The 25,023-nt window shown below is 44.3% G+C and overlaps 1 protein-coding gene across 1 annotated transcript in view; it reads right to left on the bottom strand.

Moving 5' to 3' along the window:
* The window catches only part of kif18a (kinesin family member 18A), a 126,212-nt gene extending 101,407 nt beyond the window's left edge, over nt 1-24,805 (bottom strand). The window contains exons 1-3 of the mRNA XM_078221017.1: nt 24,712-24,805; nt 21,087-21,473; nt 13,688-13,845 (exon numbers count right to left, since the gene is read on the bottom strand). Of these exons, the coding sequence (XP_078077143.1) occupies nt 13,688-13,845; nt 21,087-21,408 (480 nt within the window). The 5' untranslated portion in view covers nt 21,409-21,473; nt 24,712-24,805. The remainder of the gene's footprint in view (nt 1-13,687; nt 13,846-21,086; nt 21,474-24,711) is intronic.
* Between the last annotated feature and the right edge of the window lie 218 nt (nt 24,806-25,023).

The following is a 25,023-nucleotide window of genomic DNA, read 5'->3' as shown; positions in this document are numbered from 1 at the left end:
CTAGTGTATAGCATCGGTTGAAGGTCCTGTGCGGTGAAGAAGTCTTGTTCGAACCTGTGCATGAAGATGTTGGCATATTGAGGTGCGAATTTGGTCCCCATGGCTATTCCGTGTGTCTGGATGTCATCAGACTCACCATGGACTACTCTCCGGAATCGGTTGCATTCTTGGACACACACATCTCCATTAAGGACGGTCACCTCAGCACCTCACTGTACCGCAAGCCCATGGATAACCTCACGATGCTCCACTTCTCCAGCTTCCACCCTAAACACGTTAAAGAAGCCAGCCCCTACGGACAAGCCCTCAGTATACACAGGATCTGCTCGGATGAGGACGATCGCAACAGACACCTCCAGACGCTGAAAGATGCCCTCATAAGAACAGGATATGGCGCTCGACTCATCGATCAACAGTTCCGATGCACTACAGCAAAAAACCGCACCGACCTCCTCAGAAGACAAACACGGGACACGGTGGACAGAGTACCCTTCGTCGTCCAGTACTTCCCTGGAGCGGAGAAGCTACAACATCACCTCTGGAGCCTTCAAAATGTCATTGACGAAGATGACCATCTCGCCAAGGTCATCCCCACACCCCCACTTCTTGCCTTCAAACAACCGCACAACCTCAAACAGACCATTGTCCGCAGCAAACTACCCAGCCTTCAGGAGAACAGTGACCATGACACCACACAACCCTGCCACAGCAACCTCTGCAAGACGTGCCGGATCATCGACACGGATGCCATCATCTCACGTGAGAACACCATCCACCAGGTACACGGTACATACTCTTGCAACTCGGCCAACGTTATCTACCTGATACGCTGCAGGAAAGGATGTCCCGAGGCATGGTACATTGGGGAAACCATGCAGACGCTACGACAACGGATGAATGAATACCGCTCGACAATCACCAGGCAAGACTGTTCTCTTCCTGTGGGTGAGCACTTCAGCGGTCACGGGCATTCAGCCTCTGATCTCCGGGTAAGCGTTCTCCAAGGCGGCCTTCACGACACACGACAGTGCAGAGTTGCTGAGCAGAGACTGATAGCCAGGTTCTGCACACGAGGATGGCCTCAACCGGGATATTGGGTTCATGTCACACTATCTGTAACCCCCACAACTTGCCTGGAGGTGCAAAGTCTCACTAGCTGTCCTGTCTGGAGACAATACACATCTCTTTAACCTGTGCTTAATGCTCCCTCCGCTCACATTGTCTGTACCTTTAAGACTTGATTAGTTGTAGAGACTCACTTTCCAATCAATATTCATGTAAATTGAGTTTGTGTCTTTGTGCCCTGTTTGTGATCAGAACTCCCACCAACCTGACGAAGGAACAGCTAGTTCCGAAAGCTAGTGGCTTTTGCTACCAAATAAATCTGTTGGACTTTAACCTGGTGTTGTTAGACTTCTTACTGTGTTTACCCCAGTCCAACGCCGGCATCGCCACATCTTGTTTATAGAAGACAAAGTAGTGGTGGAAGGGTGTTTTTCAGAATGGAGATCTGTAGCTATTGGTGTTCCACAGGGATCAGTCCTGAGACCTCTGTCGTTTATAGCATATCTAAATGATCTGGAGGAAAATGTGAGGGGGGGTCTGATTAGTAAGTTTACGGATGACAAGAAGATTGGTGGAGTTGCTGATAGTGCTCTGCTGTGACTGCTCTGCCTGAGCTTGGAGAAGGCAACCTGTTTTGGGAGCCCAATATCTAACATCTATCTATGTGCCAATCCGACGAAGCTGATGGCAGATGACCATAGCCTCATTGCTTGTGTTGTCCGTTTGAGAGAGGACACTGCTGTTGGTACGATGGTTCTTCCACTTAATGTGCAAGATCTTCTGCAGGCAGCGTTGATGGTGTAACGTCAGCACCTCCTGCACATTGTCCAGGTTTCAGCCTCATGCAGCAAGGTAGGAACCTTGATCACATAGTTTTGATGTCTCAGTCTTTAAACACTCGCTTCCTCAGGTGGACAAAGGCTGCACCAGCAGATTTCAAGCGATGCTGGATTTCTTCAATGTCAGCATTCTGTGAAAGATAACTACTACAAGTGTTCCACATTTTCCAGGCACTAGTAATGAATCAATGGAGCTTGCTGATGGAGGACTTTGGTCTTCTGGATATTGAGTGCAAGTCCTTTATTCTCACATGCCTCAGTAAATACGTTGATGATTCTCCGGATATCCGTTTCTGACAGTGTTTACTGACTGAGCATCATTAGTCTATTGGAGCACAATGACTGAAGTCAGCATCGTCTTTGTTTTTGATTGGAGTTATCCGAGATTAGGTTACTATCCATCTGATAAATAAGCTGCACTCCAACATTCTCTCCAGTCAGATGGAGCATGGTAGCAGTTAGCCAACTTAGCACTCTTGGCTATAGGTTGCTGCTTGCTAAGATATATTTACTCAGCTATTGATGAGACTTCACAGGACACTGTATGCATACAAACCAAACCAATCTCTGTATCGGACAAAGGAGAGCGTGAAACTAACCAACTCGAGCCCAGTGTGCTTCTTAGACCCAAAAACGAATGTGCAATTTCAAATATAACATTAAAAACATTGCACTGGTTATATATTAATTCTAATTTAAACAAAATCTGTGCAAGATATTTCTTGACTATCAGATTGCATCACACAAACTTTATTATGGGTCAGTTTCTTGTAACTATTTGGTTAATTTGCAAATTTCTTCCAACAGAAAAGGTCAATTTTTTTGAACGTAGAGAAACTCCCCGCTCTAACTGTAATCTCAAGGCATCAATTTCATTCCATGATGGGAAAATAAGACTTGGCAATCTTATAAAACTAAATTCAGCCAATTTATCATCTGTCCTGAATTATACGCTGAAGAGCATTTAAATTGATTGACTCAACCCTGACGTGGCCTCACCAAGTAATTAAACTGAGACGCTTACTTAACTATCAAACATTGCGGGCTAAAAATTCATCTGCTCCCGTTTTTGGGCAAAGGTTGTAATTCGCAACCTGCCCAAAACCATTCATGTAAAGTCAGGGAGCACATAACCATCATGCTGCCTGCTTCTTTTCATGAGGGGCTTTATAACATGCCTGGCTAGCAGTGTTCCAACTAGCCTCCAGCTCCTAAAGACAGTCTGTTCCTTTTAAAGAGAAGCTGCACTGAATTACAGCAGACTGACGCTGAATGCTTTGCTGCGATTGTACACAAGGGGAAATGGCAGAAAGCGTGTTCCCAGTTTTAGAGATGCAGCACTTGAGCTATTAACCATGGAGATAGGAGAGAGGCCTTTTTCCATGGGGGTCAGGAGGCCCTCAAAGCAAACCTTCCAAAGGAAATAGGAGCAAATGTCAAGGGAGGTCAATGTCAGACTTTGAGCGTTGTGGATCTGGCAGCAGTGTGGAAAATTTAAGGACCTCACAAGAGTGTTAGAATGTAACCAATGATAACTTTGGATCAGTTGTAATGTGACCAATGGTAACATGCTGTGAGGGTCAGCTGCCCTGCTAAACTATGTAACCAATGATAAAATGATGTGGTGGTCAGCTGACCAACTGATTCAATATAAATAAGAAACAGTTGTAAATTGTGGAAGCTTGGAATTGCCCAAGGTGTGGCCTCAAGTGTTGGAGCAATGACGTTTCTGTATTAAGCATTTTTCTTTTGTTTTATTGCCTGCAACTGAAGAGTTCCTTCTGCTAGATGAACAAGGGTGATCAATGTCAATGAAAAGATCATCACATGACATCTCAATTATGTCAGTCTCAATCTCACTCTGTGCAGGCTCTGCATACCTTCAGCTATTTAATTATGGCAAACATCAACCAAACACGTTGCAATACGATCCCTGACATTCCTCCCTCTCAAGAACAAGATAGCCCCTAACAGGAGAGTGATCCCAATGGAGGAGATGGCTCTCCGCATCTTAGGGCAGAACCTGTGCTATCTGTTGACGCTGAGAACATTGAAGGAGAATGACAGGACATGCTTTAAGTCCCTTCTCAAATTCCTCCTCATATTATTTGGTATGAAAAGTAAGGTGCAGATGGTGTGACCAGGAAGTTATGCTTTCTTCATCAGATCAAAACTCTCCTTGGGTATCTGAAAGTGCAAAATCTCAAGAGTAACAGTACAAACCGAAGGAAGATAGAGCAGCCATACACAAGCGATGAAGAAGCACCATCACTTGCAGTTGATCTGACACTCAGCCACTAGTTCAGATATTGGCACAGCACCTAACGGGACAGAATCTGGATCTAAATGCGGCTTACCACTGGATATGAGTGGGCTGCCGTCAAGACAGTTCATATGCCAATACCCCAGCGGGCCAGGTTCACAGATGGGTTCTACTACAGGGAACTCAGATGGTGACTTCAATGGAGTGGCATACAGGGGAATGTTGATGTCTATGTACAAAGGGGCTTGGTGAATTGGCAGGGTTTGCAGCCAGGGCATCATAAATTTTTAGCAATTAGAAAATTGCTAAATCCCTATATTGTTAGTCTCCTTAACTGGTAAATTAATAAATTTAAAAGTAAAAGAAATATGCTGACTCTCCATTTACCTCACATGCACTGCCTCTCCCGCTTGTCACACATTCCACTCCCTGATACTTCCAAGCACTGCAGATCCTGTCTCTTGCTGAACCCCTGCTCCCTTTCTATTCTGACTTCCTGCAGTGAACAAAGTCCCTGGAAGAGAGTGGCTAAAGGCAGGAAGAGCAGTTATGATGTGCCAAAGTTAAGGAAGAAGCCAGAAAGTCAGTAACGAGAGGGTAGTGAGGAGTGGCAGAGGTCGCAAATCAAATGGCAGATAATGAGAGGAATGGTCAGGGAAAGGGGTCAAATTACATGAGGGCGATGGACAAATTCAGCCTCAAAAGCCTCCTCCCCATACCCCGTAAAATACCATGAGAAAAGTGGCCACCGAGACATTGAGCAGATAGAATCTGCGAGGAGCTCTATTCCAACTCCAGATTCGGTCTCTCCCATGTCAACTGCTCCAGCTCCTCCAATCACCTACGCCTGCTGCTTCTTCAGAGACAGGATCTATGATTGAAGAAGCTGCAAGGATGGGACAGAGTTATCTAATGATTGGAGGGGCTGCACTGTGATTGTTCTGCTTGTCCCGCTGCTGCCATTGAAAGGAGGCCGTTTTGATGAGAAAGGTTTGAAGACTCTGGTTAGTCAAGAAGTGAAGAACTCTGTAGTGGAACTTGCTTTTTGCTGTCATTCTGTAAATCCAATGAGGAGATCAGCAATACTGCCAAAATCTGTCACTTCAATTATCACAAAACCACAGTGCTGGCAGACATCACCCGCAAACATGACATTCAAATGTTGGAACAGTGAGAACAGCAACACCATGGCAATTTCCAGGATTCAGGAAGGTAAGAAATAGCTTATCTTGTTATGTATCCACAGGGATTAAGAATCCTGTCAGGCAAGGGATTTTTAAAATGGGTATTTTCAGTTAAGTCTGGGTAAAAATTGCCCTGCCTCTTGTCCCCTTGTACTTGATTTAAGCCATTTGGTAACTCGTGTGCCACTGTGGCACTCCACTGTCATGTTTTCTTTTCCTTTGCAGTAGTGTGTGTGTGTGCGTGTGCATCAGTTATTTTGGAAAAAGCTTTTGTTGTCAGCTTATGGCTGCCGTTTTGTGATGTCAATTTATAAACTCTGTCTAAGAATTCAACGCTTTCCTTCTGTCTTGTGGTTTTAAGTTTAACGGTAATGATTATTGAGGATATTGATGAATTCTTTTAATTTTGCTTCTGCACGAGTCCATATACTTCCTATGGAAACATAGAAACATAGAAAACTACAGCACAAAACAGGCCCTTCGGCCCCACAAGTTGTGCCGAACATATCCCTACCTTTTAGGCCTACCTATAACCCTCCATCCTATTAAGTCCCATGTACTCATCCAGGAGTCTCTTAAAAGACCCTATTGAGTTTGCCTCCACCACCACTGATGGCAGCCGATTCCACTCGCCCACCACCCTGTGTGTGAAAAACTTCCCCCTAACATTTCCCCTGTACCTACACCCCAGGACCTTAAACCTGTGTCCTCTCGTAGCAGCCATTTCCACCCTGGGAAAAAACCTCCGAGAGTCCACCCGATCTATGCCTCTCAACATCTTATATACCTCTATTAGGTCTCCTCTCATTCTACGTCTCTCCAAGGAGAAAAGACCGAGCTCCCTCAGCCTATCCTCATAAGGCATGCCACTCAATCCAGGCAACATCCTTGTAAATCTCCTCTGCACCGTTTCAATCTTTTCCACATCCTTCCTGTAATGAGACGACCAGAACTGAGCACAGTACTCCAAGTGGGGTCTGACGAGGGTCTTACATAGTTGCATCATTATCCCCGGACTCCTAAACTCAATCCCTTGATTGATAAGGCCAGCACACCATACGCCTTCTTAACCACCACCTCCACCTGCGGGGCCGATTTTAGAGTCCTATGGACCCGGATCCCAAGGTCCTTCTGATCCTCTACCGTACTAAGAGTCTTTCCCTTTATATTGTACTCCTTCATCCCATTCGACCTGCCAAAATGGACCACTACGCATTTGTCTGGGTTGAAGTCCATCTGCCACTTCTCCGCCCAGTCTTGCATCCTATCTATGTCCCTCTGTAACTTCTGACATCCCTCCAGACTATCCACAACCCCACCAACCTTCGTGTCGTCGGCAAACTTACCAACCCATCCCTCCACTTCCTCATCCAGGTCATTTATGAAAATGACAAACAGCAAGGGTCCCAGAACAGATCCCTGGGGCACACCACTGGTGACCGACCTCCAATTAGAAAAAGACCCATCTATACACACTCTCTGCCTCCTTTGGGCAAGCCAGTTCTGGATCCACAGGGCAGCAGCTCCTTGGATCCCTTGCCCTCTCACTTTTTCGAGAAGCCTTGCATGGGGGGCCTTATCGAACGCCTTGCTAAAATCCATATAAACCACATCTACCGCTTTCCCTTTGTCAATGTGTTTAGTCACATTTTCGAAGAACTCCACCAGGCTCGTAAGGCACGATCTGCCTTTGACATCGAGTAACACAAACAGCTGGGACACCTTTTTAAAATATACGCAGCAGATTGGGAAGAGAGTATATGTTTGCATTCTATTTCAACTCTCTTCCCGCACACGGTGATGCAGTAAAGCAGACTTTATTTGTTTCCATAGCTAGTTATTCCAGGAACAGGTCGCCAGTGGGTCACCAGAGGCTTACAGCTTGAGGGGCAGCGACATCGAGTGTCGCTGACCAGGATTCTCTCCCATTCTTTCCACCAGCCACTGGCATGTTTGCAAGGATTTGCAGGTTGACACTCAACCTGTTTGGCCGTGTTATGAACGCACCTTCCTTGGCCATCAAGTCCTGAGGTGGGACTTGAACTCTGAACTTCTGGCTCAGAGACAGGGATACTACCCACTGCGCCATCGACCTCCTTACATACGTTTACATAGGCTGAAGCAAATATCTCACCCATAGATGTGGCTTAAAATAAGTTTTTTATTAAACATAAAGTGTAATAACTAGATTATAGCTTCATCTGGTCGGTCAGGCTGGGGAAATTATTGAAGATATCTCAGACAGAAAGCATACCGTCTGTTTCTACATAGGTGATGATGTGGAGATGCCGGCGTTGGACTGGGGTAAACACAGTAAGAAGTCTCACAACACCAGGTTAAAGTCCAAGAGGTTTATTTGGTAGCAAACGCCACTAGCGTTCGGAGCGCTGCTCCTTCGTCAGGCGAGTGGGAGATCTGCTCATAAACAGCCCTGTTTGCTGTTTGTGAACAGATCTCCCACTCACCTGACGAAGGAGCAGCGCTCCGAAAGCTAGTGGCGTTTGCTACCAAATAAACCTCTTGGACTTTAACCTGGTGTTGTGAGACTTCTTACTGTGTTTACCCCAGTCCAACGCTGGCATCTCCACATCACGATCTGGACATTTACAGACTGGAAGCTCTTGACCATTTCCACTTCAACTCCATTAATGTAGACAGGGGCATGTCCTCCACTACGTCTCTGAAGTCGATTTCTAGGCCTCATCCTGATGGCCACCTTTGTGTGCGGCTGCATCAAGCTGTGTGTAGATCCTCAGTACACTAATAGCAAGTGCCATTACCTTTTGAGCTTCTACCTGTCCCAAGTGTTGCAGAGGATGGGTCTGGCCACACTGCCGCGGAACGCTCCAAGTAGTTGGACCGTACCGTAGCACCTGCCTTTTGTGGAGAAAGTTTTCCAGAAACACACCATTGACCACATGGCGATCAAGCAGTGGTCAGCACGTAATGTCCTTGAGGCCCTGAGAGAAAAGGAGATGGTGGATCCTGTCGGATGGTTCCCTGAGCAGACTGTCAGTGTCATCTGGCAGAATGCCTCGTCACCAGAACTCACAAACAAGCACCAAGGCCTGGTTTGGCTGGTGGTGAGAAGGGCACTTCCCGTCAGATCCTTTATGCACGCTCGAGGTCTCAACACCACCACACGCTGCCCTGGATGCGGCTGCGGGGATAATGAGACGGTCGCACACCTCCTGTGTCTTTGCAAAAAAGGTCTGGAGTGAGATGCAGTGGTATTTGTCGAGGTTCATCCCGAGCAGCTCAGTGACGCAGTGTCCTCTACGGGCTGTTTCCAGGGACGCACACAGAGACAAATATCAACTGCTGCTGGAGGGTCATCAACTCGGTGAAGGACGCACTTTGGTCTGCCTGAAACTTGCTGATCTTCCAGTTGAAAGATTTGTCCTCGACCGAGTGTTGCAGACTGGTACATTTCAAGGTCCAGGACTACATGCTGAGGGACGCGCTCAAGCTTGGGGCAGCCGCCGCAAAGTCACAATGGGGAAAGGCCACCGTGTAAAGCCTTTCAACCCAAGCAGACCGAGGGCCCGGTAACTGTAGAATACCCTCGGCCTGCGCAACTGTGTGCTAATCTGAAAAACAACAGCACGCAGTAAAATCTGATATAGTTTTAAGTACTGGAATGTAATGTCCTGTAAATGAGCATCGTATAGTATTGGAAAAATGAATGGTCTTTTTTTACACTGTTTGTAATTATTGGATATGTCGTTTTGCAATGGTTTATTTGAGAGTTTTTTTATGAATAAAGTACATTTTTGAAATTAAAAAAAAAGTCATCTCTAATGTATCCCAGAATGCTCTCCCAATTAAGAGGTAGATACTCAGCGAGACCTTGATGTCCTTGTGCATCAGTCGCTGAAAGTAAGTACACAGGTACAGCAGGCAGTAGAGAAGGCAAATGGTATAAAGAACAAAGAAAATTACAGCACAGGAACAGGCCCTTCGGCCCTCCAAGCCTGCACCGACCATGCTACCCAACTTAACTAAAACCCCCTACTCTTCCGGGGGCCATATCCCTCTATTCCTATCCTATTCACGTATTTGTCAAGACGACCCTTAAAACTCACTACCGTATCTGCTTCCACTACCTCCCCCGGCAACGAGTTCCAGGCACTCACCACCCTCTGTGTAAAACATCTGCCTCGTACATCTCCTTTAAACCTTGCCCCTCGCACCTTAAACCTGTGCCCCCTAGTAATTGACTCTTCCACCCTGGGAAAAAGCTTCTGACTATCCACTCTGTCCTTCATAGCGAGAGAATTTGCATATAGGAATAGAGATGTTTTACTGATTTGGTTAATTATTGTTACATTTTCACAGTGAAAAGTATTGTTTCTTGAGCGATATATTGACAAAGCATACCATATATAGAGAAGGAGAGAGTGCAGAATGTAATATTACAGTCATAGCTAGGGTGCAGAGAAAGATCAACTTAATGCAAGGTAGGTCCATTCAAAAGTCTGACGGCAGCAGGGAAGAAGCTGTTGAGTCGGTTGGTACGTGACCTCGGACTTTTGTATCTTTTTCCCAACGGAAGAAGGTGGAAGAGAGAATGTCCGGGGTGTGTGGAGTCCTTGATTATGCTGGCTGTTTTTCCAAGGCAGCAGGAAACGTAGACAGAGTCAATGGATGAAAGGCTGGTTTGAGTGATGGACTGGACTTCGTTCACGACCCTTTGTAGATTCTTGTGACCTTGGACAGAGCAGGAGCCATACCAAGCTGTGATACAACCAGAAAGAATGCTTTCAATGGTGCATCTGTAAAAGTTGGTGAGAGTCGTAGCAGACGTGCCAAACTTCCTTAGCATCCTGAGAAAGTAGAGGTGTTGGTGGGCTTTCTTAACTATAGTGTTGGCATGGAGAGACAAGGACAGGTTGCTGGTGATCTGGACATCCACATCTGGATGACACACGACAATACAGAGTCGCTGAGCAGAGACTGATAGCCAAGTTCCGCACACATGAGGATGGCCTCAACCGTGATCTTGGGTTCATGTCACACTACCTGTAACCCCCACGACTTGCCTGGGCTTGCAAAATCTCACTAACTGTCCTGGCTGGAGACAATACACATCTCTTTAACCTGTGCTTAACCCTCTCTCCACTCACATTGGCTGTACCTTTAAGACTTGATTACCTGTAAAGACTCGCATTCCAACCATTATTGTGTAAATTGAGTTTGTGTCTTTATATGCCGTTTGTGAACAGAACTCCCACTTACCTGACGAAGGGGCAGCGCTCCGAAAGCTAGTGGCTCTTGCTACCAAATAAACCTGTTGGACTTTAACCTGGTGTTGTGAGACTTCTTACTGTGTTTACCCCAGTCCAACGCCGGCATCTCCACATCACGATCTGGACATTTACAGACTGGAAGCTCTTGACCATTTCCACTTCAACTCCATTAATGTAGACAGGGGCATGTCCTCCACTACGTCTCTGAAGTCGATTTCTAACTCCTTTGTTTTACTGACATTGAGGGAGAGATTATTGTTGTCGCACCAGTTCACCAGATTCTATCTCTTTCCTGTACTCCGTCTCATTGTTGTTTGAGATCCAATCCACTACGATGGTGTCATCAGCAAACTTGAAAATCAAGTTATAGGGGAACTTGGCCACACAGTCATAAGTGTATAATGAGTACAGTAAGGGGCTGAGGACACAGTCTTGTGGGACACCGGTATTGAGGATGATCGTGGAGGTGTTGTCGCCTATCCTTACTGATTGCGGTCTAGGAAGTTTAGGATCCAGATGTAGAGGGAGGAGCCGAGCCCTAGGCCAAGGAGTTTGGAGGTGAGTCTTGTACAAAAAACAGCACAGCACAGGAACAGGGTCTTCGGCCCTCCAAGCCTGTGCCGATCATGATGCATTAATTAAACTAAAAAAAAAACTTCTGCCCTTACTCAGTCCAGATCCCTCTATTCCCTCCCTATTCATGTACCCATCCAGATGCCTCTTAAATGTTGCTAATGTGCCTGCTTCAACCACCTCTGGCAGCACATTCCAGGTACCCACCACTCTCTGTGAAAAAACTTCCCATGCACATCTCTCTTAAACTTTCCCCCTCTCGCAATGAACCCATGTCCCCATGTAATTGACACTTCCACCCTGGGAAAAAGCCTGACTATTGACCCTGTCTACACCTCTCATAATTTTGTAGACCTCCATCAGGTCTCCCTTTAGCCTCAGTCCCACCAGTAAAAACATTCCTAGTTTATCCAACCTCTCCTCATAGCCAATACCCTCAAGACCAGGCAACATCCTAATGAACCTTCTTTGCACTCACTCCAAAGCTTCACATCCTTCTGGTAGTGTGGTGACCAGAATTGCACACAGTGCTCCAAATCTGGCCTAACCAAGGTTTTATATATCTGCAACATGATTTCCCAACTCCTGTACTCAATGCCCTGCATGATGAAGGCAAACATGCCATATGCTTTCTTTTTCACCTTGGCCGTCTGTGTTGCCACCTTCAGGGAACTGTGGACCTGCACACCCAGATTCCTCTGTACGTTAATGTTCCTAAGGGTTCTGCCATTTACAGTGTAATTCACACATAAATTTGATACCCCAAAATGCATCATCGCGCAATTGTCCAGATTAAATTCCATTTGCCATTTCTGTGCCCAAGTCTCCAATCTATCTATACCCTGTTGTATCCTCTGACAATCCCCGGCACTATCAGCAATTCCACCAATCTTTGTGTCATCTGCAAACTTACTAATCAGACCCCTCACATTTTCCTCCAGATCATTTACATATACTACAAACAGCTGAGGTCTCAGCACTGATATCTGCGGAACACCACTAGCTATAGATCTCAATTCTGAAAAACACCCTTCCACCACTACTTTGTCTCCTATAACCAAGCCAGTTCTGTATCCATATAGCCAGAGCATTGCAAATCCCATTTGATTTTAGTTTTTGTACCAGTCTGCCGGGTCAAATGGCAGGATCTTGTCAAAAGCCTTACTAATTCCATATAAACTACATCCACAGCCCTTCCCTCAATTATCTTTGTCACCTCTTCAAAAAACTCAATTAAATTGGTGAGACATGACCTTCCCCATACAAAACCATGCTGCCTGTCACTAACTAGTTCATTTTCTTCCAAAAGTGCACACATCCTCAGTATCTTCTCCAAAAGCTCCCCTGCCACTGACGTTAAGCTCACCAGCCAATAATTTCCTGGATTATCCCTGCTTCATTTCTCAAACAATTCCTACGACAATTGTAGGAATAATGACACTGAAAGCTGAGCTGTAGTCAATAAATAGGAGTCTAACATAAGTGTCTTTGTTATCCAGGTGTTCCAGGGTTGAGTGTAGGGCCAGGTTGATGGCACCTGCTGTGGATCTTTTGCGGCAGTAGGCAAACTGCAATGGATCAAGACAGTCTGGGAGGCCGGAATTGATTTGTGCCATGGCTAACCTTTCAAAGCACTTCATAATATTGGATGTCAGAGCCACTGGACGATAATCATTAAGGCACGCTGCCATGCTTTATTTCGGTATAGGGTGTGGTGAGGCCACACCTGGAATATTGTGTGCAGTTTTTGTGTCCTTATCTGAGGAAGGATGTCCTTGCTATAGAGGGAGTGCAGCAAAGGTTTACCTTGCTGATTCCTGGGATGAGGAGAGACTAAGTTGGTTAGGATTGAATCTGATGATCAGCCATGATCATAATAAATGGCGCAGCAGGCTTGAAGGGCCGAATAGCCTATTCCTGCTTCTAGTTTCTAAGCAATGGTATGGGTGGTGTCACAAGTGAGAGCAGCACAATTTTCTCACCTTGATGTTTCAATAGCACTAGTGTCCAATTGTACACTTCTTCAATGTGCACAGTTCCACAATAAAAATGAAATGAAATGTTTGTTCTCTGAACACCATGAGCAATATGATGGGAGATCTATTATTTATTAAAACTGCATCCAATAACAACTTTTTTGAACTGTAGATGCGTTTTTTTTTCACCTTTTAAAAAAAACATCAAACTGTTAAAGGGAAAGTGGTCATGCTCCAATGAAATCAAAGGGAATCTCCTCACAGAACATATTCTATACTTAGCACAAGCAACCACAAGGGTCATCTTTCCTAGTAATTCAATTTCATGTTTGCATCACCTATTAACTTCAATTTTGGCTGCAGATTTTTTTAAGCTCCACAGCTTTACATAACATGATGGGAAATGGTGAGTGTTACAATAAAGTCAAAACATGTGAAAAGTTTACTTAGAGGTTGGCAGAGGTTGCAAGTATAAGCATAATTCAATCTGCATGAGATTCAATTTCAAATGATAAAACCTTAAAATATTAAATCTCACCTCCAAATATGAGACTGCAACGTCACAACATTTCTCATCTTTCACCTGTTCTATTCGATTGTATAATTCCTTCATAGTTCGATACATCACCCCAGGTTGTTCAGGTGATCCTAGCATGGTGTGTGTTTTTCCAGATCCTGTTGCACCGTATGCAAAGACTACAAAAACACACCATAGTTATTATACATTCATTAGGTGACAGTCAATCTTATTAAAATGTATTATTTTTCAAATAAATTAAAATTTAGTCATCAATTTTGTGTTGAGTTCAATCATGCAAACGCCCCCACATCTCAATGGTCATTACTACTTCTGTTGGTTCAAAATGCTTTTCAGAAGATTAAAGTGAAAAGTTGAAAGTTGGGAACATGAATAAAAATGACTGTGGTGTTGTTATTGAATAAGATAGAAATAGATCCATTGGCTTTTGAACCAAGATTGAAGATATTAAAGGGATGTGGCAAGAAGGCAGGTGGATTTCCTGTCTTTTAAAAAAAAACTTACTGCTGGATTTCCTTCGGCCAGACACAAAACACCCAAATAATAAAAATATTATGCACTTCCTTCCACTGAGCTGTAAAGCCTGTTGCAACATTTTCACCACAGTTTTTGTGTCAACACTTACAATTACAAATTCCTTTGTCCTAGTTATAATGGATGCTTGGGGGCATTGTAAAATCTCAATTTTGTATTTCCTAGCTCCTCAATCTGTTTTGGAAAACATTTAATCTTTAGTCAACTCTACTTCTCAAGTTTTTCAAATTTTGACAAGCTTTTCTGTTTAACCGAAAATTACATTAAACATTTGATTTTATTGCACCACTTGTCAGACTTGTAAGAAAATACCCATGCTATACTCTTATTTTTGGCAAGATTATATTTTCTACTGCAGTTTTTTAAACTCCTCTCCCCTGACTCCTCCACCCTCACTTCCAACAAGTACGAGAAGCTCATGGATTTAAAGATGTGCGGGTTAGGTTGATTGGCCATGCTAAAATTGCCCCTTAGTGTCCTGAGATGCGTAGGTTAGAGGGATTAGCGGGTAAATATGTAGGGATATGGGAGTAGGGCCTGGGTGGGATTGTGGTCGGTGCAGATTCGATGGGCCAGATGGTCTCTTTCTGCACTGTAGGGTTTCTATGATTTCTTTGTTAATAAGATAGGGACCATCCATTTATCTATAACTGCCACATCCCTCCCTTCCACTAATCTACTGGGTAAGCTCCCTCAAGTTCCCTGCTGCACTTTCTCCAATATCCCAACAAATCTTCACTGACTTGTCATGTCATGTCGTCCTTGATCCCATTCCCACTGAACTGCTGACCATCCAAATTTCCCACCTGTTCTTCATGTTAGCCGATATTGTCAAAGATTCTTCCACTTTAGGTGTTATCCCTCTCTCGTGTAAACTTACCATTACCTCACTCGTCAAATAACCAACTCTTGACCCCACCATTCTTGCAAACTGCCACTCCAACTCCAATCTTGTCTTTCCTCTCCAAAGTCCTTGCGACAGAGGGAATGCAGCAAATCTGTTCCCACCTTTCCTAGAATTCTACATTTGAATCCCTGCAAACACATTTCCACCAAATCTGAAGGACAGTCTTAAAGTTATGACATCCTATGTGAGCATGACAAAGGTAAGCCATCCGTCCTCATCCTTTACAACCTGTCTGCAGCCTTCGACAAGGTTTATCACAATATCCTCCAATGCCTCTCCACCATCATCCAGCTGGGTGAGGCTGCTCTCATCTGGTTCCATTATGTATCTAATTGCTCTCAGAGTATCACTTGCAATGTGCAACAGCTTCCCTTCCTGATCCCAAACCTATGGCCTCCTCCAAGGATCTATCCTCAGCCCCCTCCTATCTATATGTTGCCCCTCAGAAACATCATCTGAAAGCACAGCATTAGTTTTCACTTCAACATTGATGACATCCAGCTCTACATTCTGCCGCCTTTGTTATGGAATCCCACAGAGGAAATAGTCTCTTCATATCTACCCGAACAAATCCTGCAAAAAGAATATGCAGGACTTCCCAAAGTGTGCACGATGGACTTCAGCTGCCTCTCCCACATTAATCTGTTGTCTCTCAGAAATTTATTTTAAAAAAAAGATGTTTAAAATAAAAACAGAAAATGGTGCAAAAACTCAGCACACCTGGCAGCATCTGTGGAGAAAGAAACAGAGTTAACATTTAGAGCCTGCATGACTCTTCAGATATTTCAATGGTTTAACCCAAGTGTAATTTTAGGCCAATTGCAACTCAAGCCTCAGCTCCAGTCAAAGTTTGTCTTTAAAATACCTATTTGAAGAGATTTGTTATTTTTGCAGCTAGTTAACTAGGAATAAGAACTATGCAATATGCTAATTAATATAGCATATGATTAAACTCCTTTTTCAAAATTCCCCAGATTCTAGATCAAAATCAATGTACCGACCAGGTCCCTCATGGCAAGGTGCCTCATTAAGAAGTTTAGCAACACGAGGTTAAAGTCCAACAGGTTTATTTGGTAGCAAAAGCCACAAGCTTTCGGAGCCTTAAGCTCCTTCTTCAGGTGAGTGGGAATTCTGTTCACAAACAGGGCATATAAAGACACAAGTTTGTGTCTTTATATGCCCTGTTTGTGAACAGAATTCCCACTCACCTGAAGAAGGAGCTTAAGGCTCCAAAAGCTTGTGGCTTTGGCTACCAAATAAACCTGTTGGACTTTAACCTCGTGTTGCTAAACTTCTTACTGTGTTTACCCCAGTCCAACGCCGGCATCTCCACATCAAGGTGTCTCATGGCAGACTGGTGCAAAAGGTGATCAGAGGTGAGCTGGCAAGGTGGATACAAAACTGGCTCGGTCAAAGACGACAGAGGGTAGCAGTGGAAGGGTGCGTTTCTGAATGGAGGCTGTGACAAGTGGTGTTCCTCAGGGATCAGTGCTGGGACCTTTGCTGTTTGTAATATATATATAAATGATTTGGAGGAAAATGTAACTGGATTGATTTGTAAGTTTGCAGATGACACAAAGGTTGGTGGATTTGTGGATAGCGATGAGGACCATCAGAGGATACAGCAGGATATAGATCAGTTGGAGACTTGGGCGGAGAGATGGCAGATGGACAGTCAGAAGCTGTTTCCCCAAGGTGGAAGAGTCAATTACTAGGGGACATAGGTTTAAGGTGCGAGGGGCAAGTTTTAAAAGAGATGTACGAGGCAGATTTTTTACACAGAGACTGGTGGGTGCCTGGAACTCGTTGCCGGGGGAGTAGTGGAAGCGGATACGGTAGTGACTTTTAAGGGGCGCCTTGACAAGTACATGAATGAGATGGGAATAGAGGGATATGGTCCCCGGAAGCATCGGGGTTTTTAATTAAGTCGGGCAGCATGGTTGGTGCAGGCTTGGAGGGCTGAAGGGCCTGTTCCTGTGCTGTAATTTTCTTTGTTCTTTCTTTGACCAATTTGTTAATACCTCTTAAAATTACCATCATGACCAATATTAGTCCTATTAATTTCATCAATTACATTTCTATATTAATAGCAATTTCTTTAAACTCCCCAGTCTTGCTAGTCCTTTGGATCCAATATTTCCTGAGTGTTTTATGTGTTTTCTATCATGAAGGTGGATGTAAAATATTTCTTTGATGTCTTTGTCGTTTCTTATTCCCCAATTTCTCCTTGTGCTGCCTTTTTAAAATATTCATTCAAGGGATGTGGGTGTCGCCGGCTGGGTCAGCGTTTATTGCCCAACCTTAACTGCCCTCTAATTGTGTGGGTTGCTAGAATATTTCGGAGGGCATTCAAGAGCCAACTACAATGCTATGGAACTGGAGTCACATGTAAGCCAGACCAGGTAAGGACAACAGATTTCCTTTCTTAAAGGTCGTTAGTGAACCAGATGGAGTTTTACAACAATTGACAGTAGCTTCATGGGCATCATTAGACTTTTAATTCCAGATTTTTATGGAATTCAAATTTCACCATCTGCTGTGTTGGAATTCAATCCTGGGTCCCCAGTGCATTATGCTGAGTCTCTGGATTACTAGCCCAATGACAATAGCTTATTTTGGGTTTAAGCTAATTAACCAATTAAAATAAATCAAACAGAAAATATAACTTCCATCGGTGCCATGGTGTCTTATCACCAGAGCATTAGCCAGGTCCTCTGGATCACAGGTCCACCATCTCCGCCTTGTAAGGGACCACATTTATTTTTGCTCATTCTTCCTTTTCACATTCCAGTACCTTTTATAATTTGTTTTCATGCCTCTAGATATTTACCTCACATTGACCTTCTCTTACTTATCAATTGCTTGGTAATCATTTGCTGAATTCTAAAATTCTCAGACTTGCTATTCTTTTTGGCCTCTTTTAAGGTCAAACCAAATAAACAAATTCAAATTAAATCAGGACAAAGTAAAAGGGCCAGCTCCCCAAAAGGAGGGGGAACAGCCCGAACAAAAATCAAAGTACAAAGGAAACTTAAAAACATCTAATCATAATGTGATTATTAGGGTCCATAACACACCCCAACACCTGCGGTGCCCAACGGGCGCGGAAGGTGTCAACCATGCCCGTGGACACCGCATGCTCCCTCTCCAGGGAATTCTTTTTGGCAACATCTTAGACCTCTTCTTTTCATCCAACACTATCTTTAACTAGTGTTAGTGAGGGTTGGACTATTTTTCCTTTGTAGTTTTTTAATTCTCAAGGGATATGTGTGTTGCAGATCAAGAATTAATTCTTCCATTTTTTGCTTTTGCTTACATCATTTAACGTGACTCAAGAACAGCTTCTTCCCTGCTGCTATCAGACTTTTGAATGGACCTACCATATATTAACCTGATTTTTCTCTGTAGCCTAATTATGACTGTAACACTATATTCTGCACCCTCTCCTTTCCTTCTCCCTATGCACTCTATGAACTTGATTTGATTTATTGTCACGTGTATTAACATACAGTGAAAAGTATTGTTTCTTGCGCGCTACACAGCCAAATCATACCGTTCATAGAGAAGGAAATGAGAGTGCAGAATGTAATGTTACAGTCATAGTTACGGTATAGAGAAAGATCAACTTAATGCAAGGTAAGTCCATTCAAAAGTCTGATAGCTGCAGGGAAGAAGCTGTTTTTGAGTTGGTTGGTACATGACATCAGACTTTTGTATCTATTTCCCCGAAGGAAGAAGGTGGAAGAGGGAATGTCCAGGGTCCATGGGGTCCTTGATTATGCTGGCTGCTTTGCCGAGGCAGTGGGAAGTGTAGACAGAGTCAATGGATGGGAGGCTGGTTTGCATGATGGATTGGGCTACATTCACGACATTTTGTAGTTCCTTGTGGTCTTAGGCAGAGCAGGAGCCATACCAAGCTGTGATACAAACAGAAAGAATGCTTTCTCCAGTGCATCTGTAAAGGTTGGTGAGAGTCGTAGCTGACATGCCGAATTTCCTTAGTCTTCTGAGAAAGTAGTGGCGTTGGTGGGCTTTCTTAACTATAATGTCAGCATGGGGGGACCAGGACAGGTTGTTGGTGATCTGGACACCTAAAAACTCGAAGCTCTCAACCCTTTCTACTTCATCCCCATTGATGTAGACAGGGACATGTTCTCCTTTACACTTCCTGAAGTCGATGACAATCTCCTTCGTTCTGTTAACATTGAGGGAGAGATTATTGTTGCTGCACCAGTTCACCAGATTTTCTCTCTCATTCTTGTACTCTGTCTCGTCATTGTTTGAGATCCGACCCGCTATGGTGGTGTCGTCAGCAAACTTGAAAATCGAATTAGAGGGGAATTTGACCACACAGTCACAGGTGTATAAGGAGTATAGTAGGGGGCTGAGAACACAGCCTTGTGGGGCACCGGTGTTGAGGATGATCATGGAGGAGGTGTTGTTGCCTATGTTTACTGATTGTGGTCTGAGAGTTAGGAAGTTCACAGTCGCAGAGGGAGGTGCCGAGGCCCAGGCCATGGAGTTTGGAGATGAGTTTCGTGGGAATAATAGTGTTGAAGGCTGAGCTGTAGTCAATAAATAGGAGTCTGACATAGGTGTCCTTGTTATCTAGGTGTTCCAGGGTTGAGTTCAGGGAAATGGCATCTGCTGTGGACCTGTTGCAGCGGTAGGCAAACTGTAGTGGATCCAGGTAGTCCGGGAGGCTGGAATTGATTCGAGCCATGACTAACCTTTCGAAGCACTTCATAATGACGGATGTCAGAGCCACCGGCCGATAGTCATTAAGGCACGCTGCTTGGTTTTTCTTAGGTACTGGGATGATGGTCGTCTTCTTGAAGCAGATAGAGACCTCAGATTGTTGCAAAGAGAGGTTGAAGATATCTGTGAATACCTCTGCCAGCTGATCCATGCAGGATCCGAGTGCACATCCGGGTATCCCATCCGGGCCAGTTGCTTTCCATGGGTTGACCTTCAAGAAAACTGCTCTGACATCTGCAGTGGTGACCCCAAATGCAGGTTCATCCAGGGCTTCCAGGGTGGAGGGCATGCTCTCGCTGACCTCTTGCTCAAAACGGGCGTAGAATGCATTGAGCTCATCAGGGAGGGGTGCGTTTGAGCCGGCGATTTTACATGCCTTCATCTTGTAGCACGTTATGTCTTGCAGATCTTGCCATAGTCAGCGGGGGTCGGTGTGGCTGGCCTGGAACTCTAGCTTAGACGGGTATTGTCCTTTGGCATCTTTGATAGATCTCTTTAGATCATATCTGGCTTTCTTGTAAAGGTCAGTGTCGCCTGACTTGAATGCCTCAGACCTGGACTTCAGCAAGCAGTGGATATCCCTGTTCATCCATGGTTTCCGGTTGGGGAACACATTGATTTGCTTCTACGGCACACAGGCTTCTACACGCTTACTAATGAAGTCAGTTACTGTAATGGCGAACTGTATGTTTTGTCTGTATAGCATGCAAGAAACACTACTTTTCACTATATCCCAATACATGTGACAATAATAAATCAAATCCTAATTCTTCTCCTCATACCCACATAGGTTGCTTTTTTCAGATTTAAGACCCTGTTTCTGACCTAATTAATAAATCCTATTTACCAGGTCCATTTAGTATTAAAGCTATTAATTAACCCATTCTCATAGCAGAATACCAGATCCAAAATAGATTGTTCTGTAATTAGTTCAACACACTGATGTAGAAAACTGTTTTGTATACATGCCATGAGCTCACCTCCTGCCACACTGCAATTTAGTTTGCCCAAAGGCCTCATGATAACTATATTACTCTTGTTACATGCGCATCTAATTTCCTGTTGTTACTCTGCTCAACACAAATATGGTTGGGAGCATGTAAACTACTTCTCCCAGTGCTTTGTTTCTTAGCCCCACATATTTTTTTAATAAAAGCATCCCAAATAAATTTAAGAAATAGAAATTACTTAATACTTCACCTGTACAGTTATATCCATTAAAAACACTCTCTAGAATTGATTTTGTCTCTTCAAATATATCCGATTGTGAGGAATCATCACCAAAAACTCGGTCAAAGACAAACTGGAGATCCCTGTTTTTCCTTTTGTTCAAGTCACGACGCTGAACTTTACAGCCATAAGAATAGTTGATTTCCTCCACTTTGGGATCAAAAACCAACATGTGCTTATCAACGACATGTACAACTTTGTGGTGCCTTCCAGTTTGCTCTCTCGAGTTTTCAGGCCGAACACGGATAAAAACCTTTACATGATTACACACATCACTTTCAGTGGAAGGCATGATGACATGTTCAAATATTCCTCTTCTTAAAGATCTGTTTCAAATGCAGCTCATTTACTTCTTTCCTGGAAGAATTAAAAACAAAAATACATTTGTAAAATGTCATTATTGTATTACAGAGAACAAAAGTTACCTTCAGTCAAGCTGCAGTTGCAAAACCAGTTGCAAATGGCTCCATCTGAACCATAAATTTTCGATGTTTCGCTTCACAAGTGTTCCCAGCAGAGATCTCACCAAACATTTCCCTTCTTTCCCAACAAACGTCAGAGATCCACCAACATAACCAGAAAACATACAAAGATTTGTCATCTTTTATACTGTGTGAGGTAATGCATGTTGGAAGGTCTAATACAGATAGGAAATATACAGGAAATGGCAGAACACTTCGGAGTATTGATAGGCAAAGGGATCTGGTGTACAGGTACACAGGTCACTGAAAGTGGCAATGCAGGTGGAGAAGGTAGTCAAGAAGGCATACTTGCCTTCATCGGCCGGGGTATTGAGTTTAAAAATTGGCAAGTCACGTTGCAGCTTTATAGAACCTTAGTTAGGCCGCACTTGGAATACAGTGTTCAATTCTGGTCGCCACACTACCAGAAGGATGTGGAGGCTTTGGAGAGGGTACAGAAAAGATTTACCAGGATGTTGCCTGGTATGGAGGGCATTAGCTATGAGGAGAGGTTGGAGAAACTTGGTTTGTTCTCACTGGAGCGACGGAGGTTGAGGGGAGACCCGATAGAAGTCTACAAGATTATGAGAGGCATGGACAGAGTGGATAGTCAGAAGCTGTTTCCCCAAGGTGGAAGAGTCAATTACTAGGGGGCATAGGTTTAAGGTGCGAGGGGCAAGTTTTAAAAGAGATGTACGAGGCAGATTTCTAACACAGAGACTGGTGGGTGCCTGGAACTCGTTGCCAGGGGAGGTAGTGGAAGCGGATACGGTAGTGACTTTTAAGGGGCGTCTTGACAAGTACATGAATGAGATGGGAATAGAGGGATATGGTCCCCGGAAGCGTAGGGGGTTTTAGTTAAGATCGGGCAGCATGGTCGGTGCAGGCTTGTTCCTGTGCTGTAATTTTCTTTGTTCTTTAGTATGCATATTTCAAGGGTACACTATTTAAGGCATGAACAAAATACTTCCTTTTGCAGAACAAGCTAGGCTGAACTGACAATGAAGTCGGTTTATAGACTGAGAAGTTTTACAAGGATCAGAACTATCCATCAACAATATAAATAAATGCATTACTTCTGCATCAAAATGACTTGCAAACTCTTAACTGGATGGGAGTGGGAAACAACAGAGCAGTTTGGATAACATATTCAAATTAGTAACAATATTGTTACAGGTTAAGTTCTTAAAATGTATTTTTCAAAGTCAAGAAAGCCAAATAACTGTCACTCATTAAACTAAAGTGGTTCAGTGTTAAAAAAATGAAGTCTATTTCAGCATTGAACACTTAGACAAAAGCATGACTGCGTGTTTTTAAACTTCTACATCAGGGACAATGTAGCAGTGGACTGAAAGGCAGCAAATGCGTCACTTCTCTTCAAAGAGCCAGGAAATTAAAAGTCAATTAATCAACATGCAGCAGGGATAGAAAGATGGATTTTTATAAATGCACTGGCTATGGATCACGTCAATTATCATAAAGCATTTGTGGCAATGATAATATCACGTGCAATCATGGGAATGAGATAATATCAAATATTTGGGAGAGCAGAAAGCACAAAAATAGGGGCAATAAAAAAAAAGCTGTCACAAACCATTGTCAAAGCAAAAAAATCCATAAATTATTTTAGAAGGGAATTAGACAGTTGTTTGAGCATCAGATGACAACTCCTTCTCTGCTGCCATCACACGTTTGAATGGTCCTATCATATATTAAGCTGATCTTTCTTACATCCTATCTGTAACTGTAACACTATATTCTGCACCCTCTCCGTTCCTTCTCCCCTATGTACTCTATGAATGGTATGTATTGTCTGTGCACTGTATCCTGATACATGTGACAATAATAAATCAAATTGAGATGTGGCTTGGCGGCACACGTGGATATAGCACTCTCACCTCTGAGCCATTAGCAGGGATGACAACTATGATTAAATACATTCCTGGAGGTTTCAATACATGATGTGGAGATGCCAGCGTTGGACTGGGGTAAACACAGTAAGAAGTTTAACAACACCAGGTTAAAGTCCAACAGGTTTATTTGGTAGCAAAAGCCACACAAGCTTTCGAAGCTCTAAGCCCCTTCTTCAGGTGAGTGGGAATTCTGTCACAGAATTCCCACTCACCTGAAGAAGGGGCTTAGAGCTTCGAAAGCTTGTGTGGCTTTTGCTACCAAATAAACCTGTTGGACTTTAACCTGGTGTTGTTAAACTTCTTACTGGGTTTCAATACATCACATGCCCCCAGGTTCCAGCCATTAGTCAGTTATTACAACCATCCTTGTGACCAACCGCCTTCCTAGGCCAATTGGAAAGCAATAAGATTCATTGCCCAATTGGATGATACTGGACTGTCGGCCAAACACCCTCCTCTTCCCCCAACCTCCCCATTTTCATCCCTGGTAAAGAGTTGAGTTTAGTTTAGTTATGAGCGTCACAAGTAGGCTGACATTAACGCTGCAATGAAGTTACTGTGAAAATCCCCTAGTCGCCACACTCCAGCACCTGTTCAGGTACACTGAGGGAGAATTAATCATGGCCAATGTATCTAACCAGCACCTCTTTCAGACTGTGGGAGGAAACTGGAGCACTCGGAGAAAACCTACGCAGACACGGGGAGAATGTGCAAACTCCACACAGACAAGTGACCCAAGCCGGGAATTGAACCCGGGTCCCTGGGGCTCTGAGGCAGCAGTGCTAACCACTGTGCCACCTTGAAACATTCAAAGAATTGATTGTTTCTCCGGGACTGCACACAGCAAAGAAAATAGAAACAGGGGTAAGCCATTCGGCCCTTCTAGCCTGCTGCACCATTCATTATCATCAGTGACCTGGAGATTGATCTGCAATGCCTGGAAGTTGCAGGTCAATCCTGATCAGCTGACAACCAGTCCAACCCAAGCCTCAAGGTGCCAGGTTCGAGTCCCACTCCAACCAAGGCTGACTCTGCAGTGCAGCACAGGAGGAGCACCGCACTGTCAGAGGTACCGCCTTTCGGATGGACATTAAACCCATCTACCGGAGGGGAGCTATCCGCCCGGTCTGATAGATATTATTTCACACACAGTTACAGACTGTGCAGTGGTTGGTAAATGTTGGCAGAGACAGGGTATTAAAGCGGCTGGCTGGCACTCACCGGCTCCTGTTTACCGGGCCGGCCCACTCGCACCGTCCCGGGCACTGGGCACCGCGCGCGCGCCAACACAGTTTAAACTCCAACTGTCCCCCCCAGACAGCCCACCCGCCTCCTCCCATTGGCTGGAATTGAGCCGGCCGCCTCCTCCCATTGGCTGGAGGCGTGCCGATCCCCTTCTCCCATTGGCTGGAGGTGAGCCGGCCGCCTCCTCCCATTGGCTGGAGGCGTGCCGGTCCCTTTCTCCCATTGGCTGGAGGCGCGCCGGCCGCTTCAATCCGATTGGCGGAGGGCAACACCAGCCAATGGGAGAAG

This window comes from Mustelus asterias, chromosome 9 (genome assembly GCF_964213995.1).
Source record: "Mustelus asterias chromosome 9, sMusAst1.hap1.1, whole genome shotgun sequence".
NCBI classification, from domain to species: Eukaryota; Metazoa; Chordata; class Chondrichthyes; order Carcharhiniformes; family Triakidae; genus Mustelus; species Mustelus asterias.
This window is presented reverse-complemented; position numbering and strand designations above follow the sequence as displayed.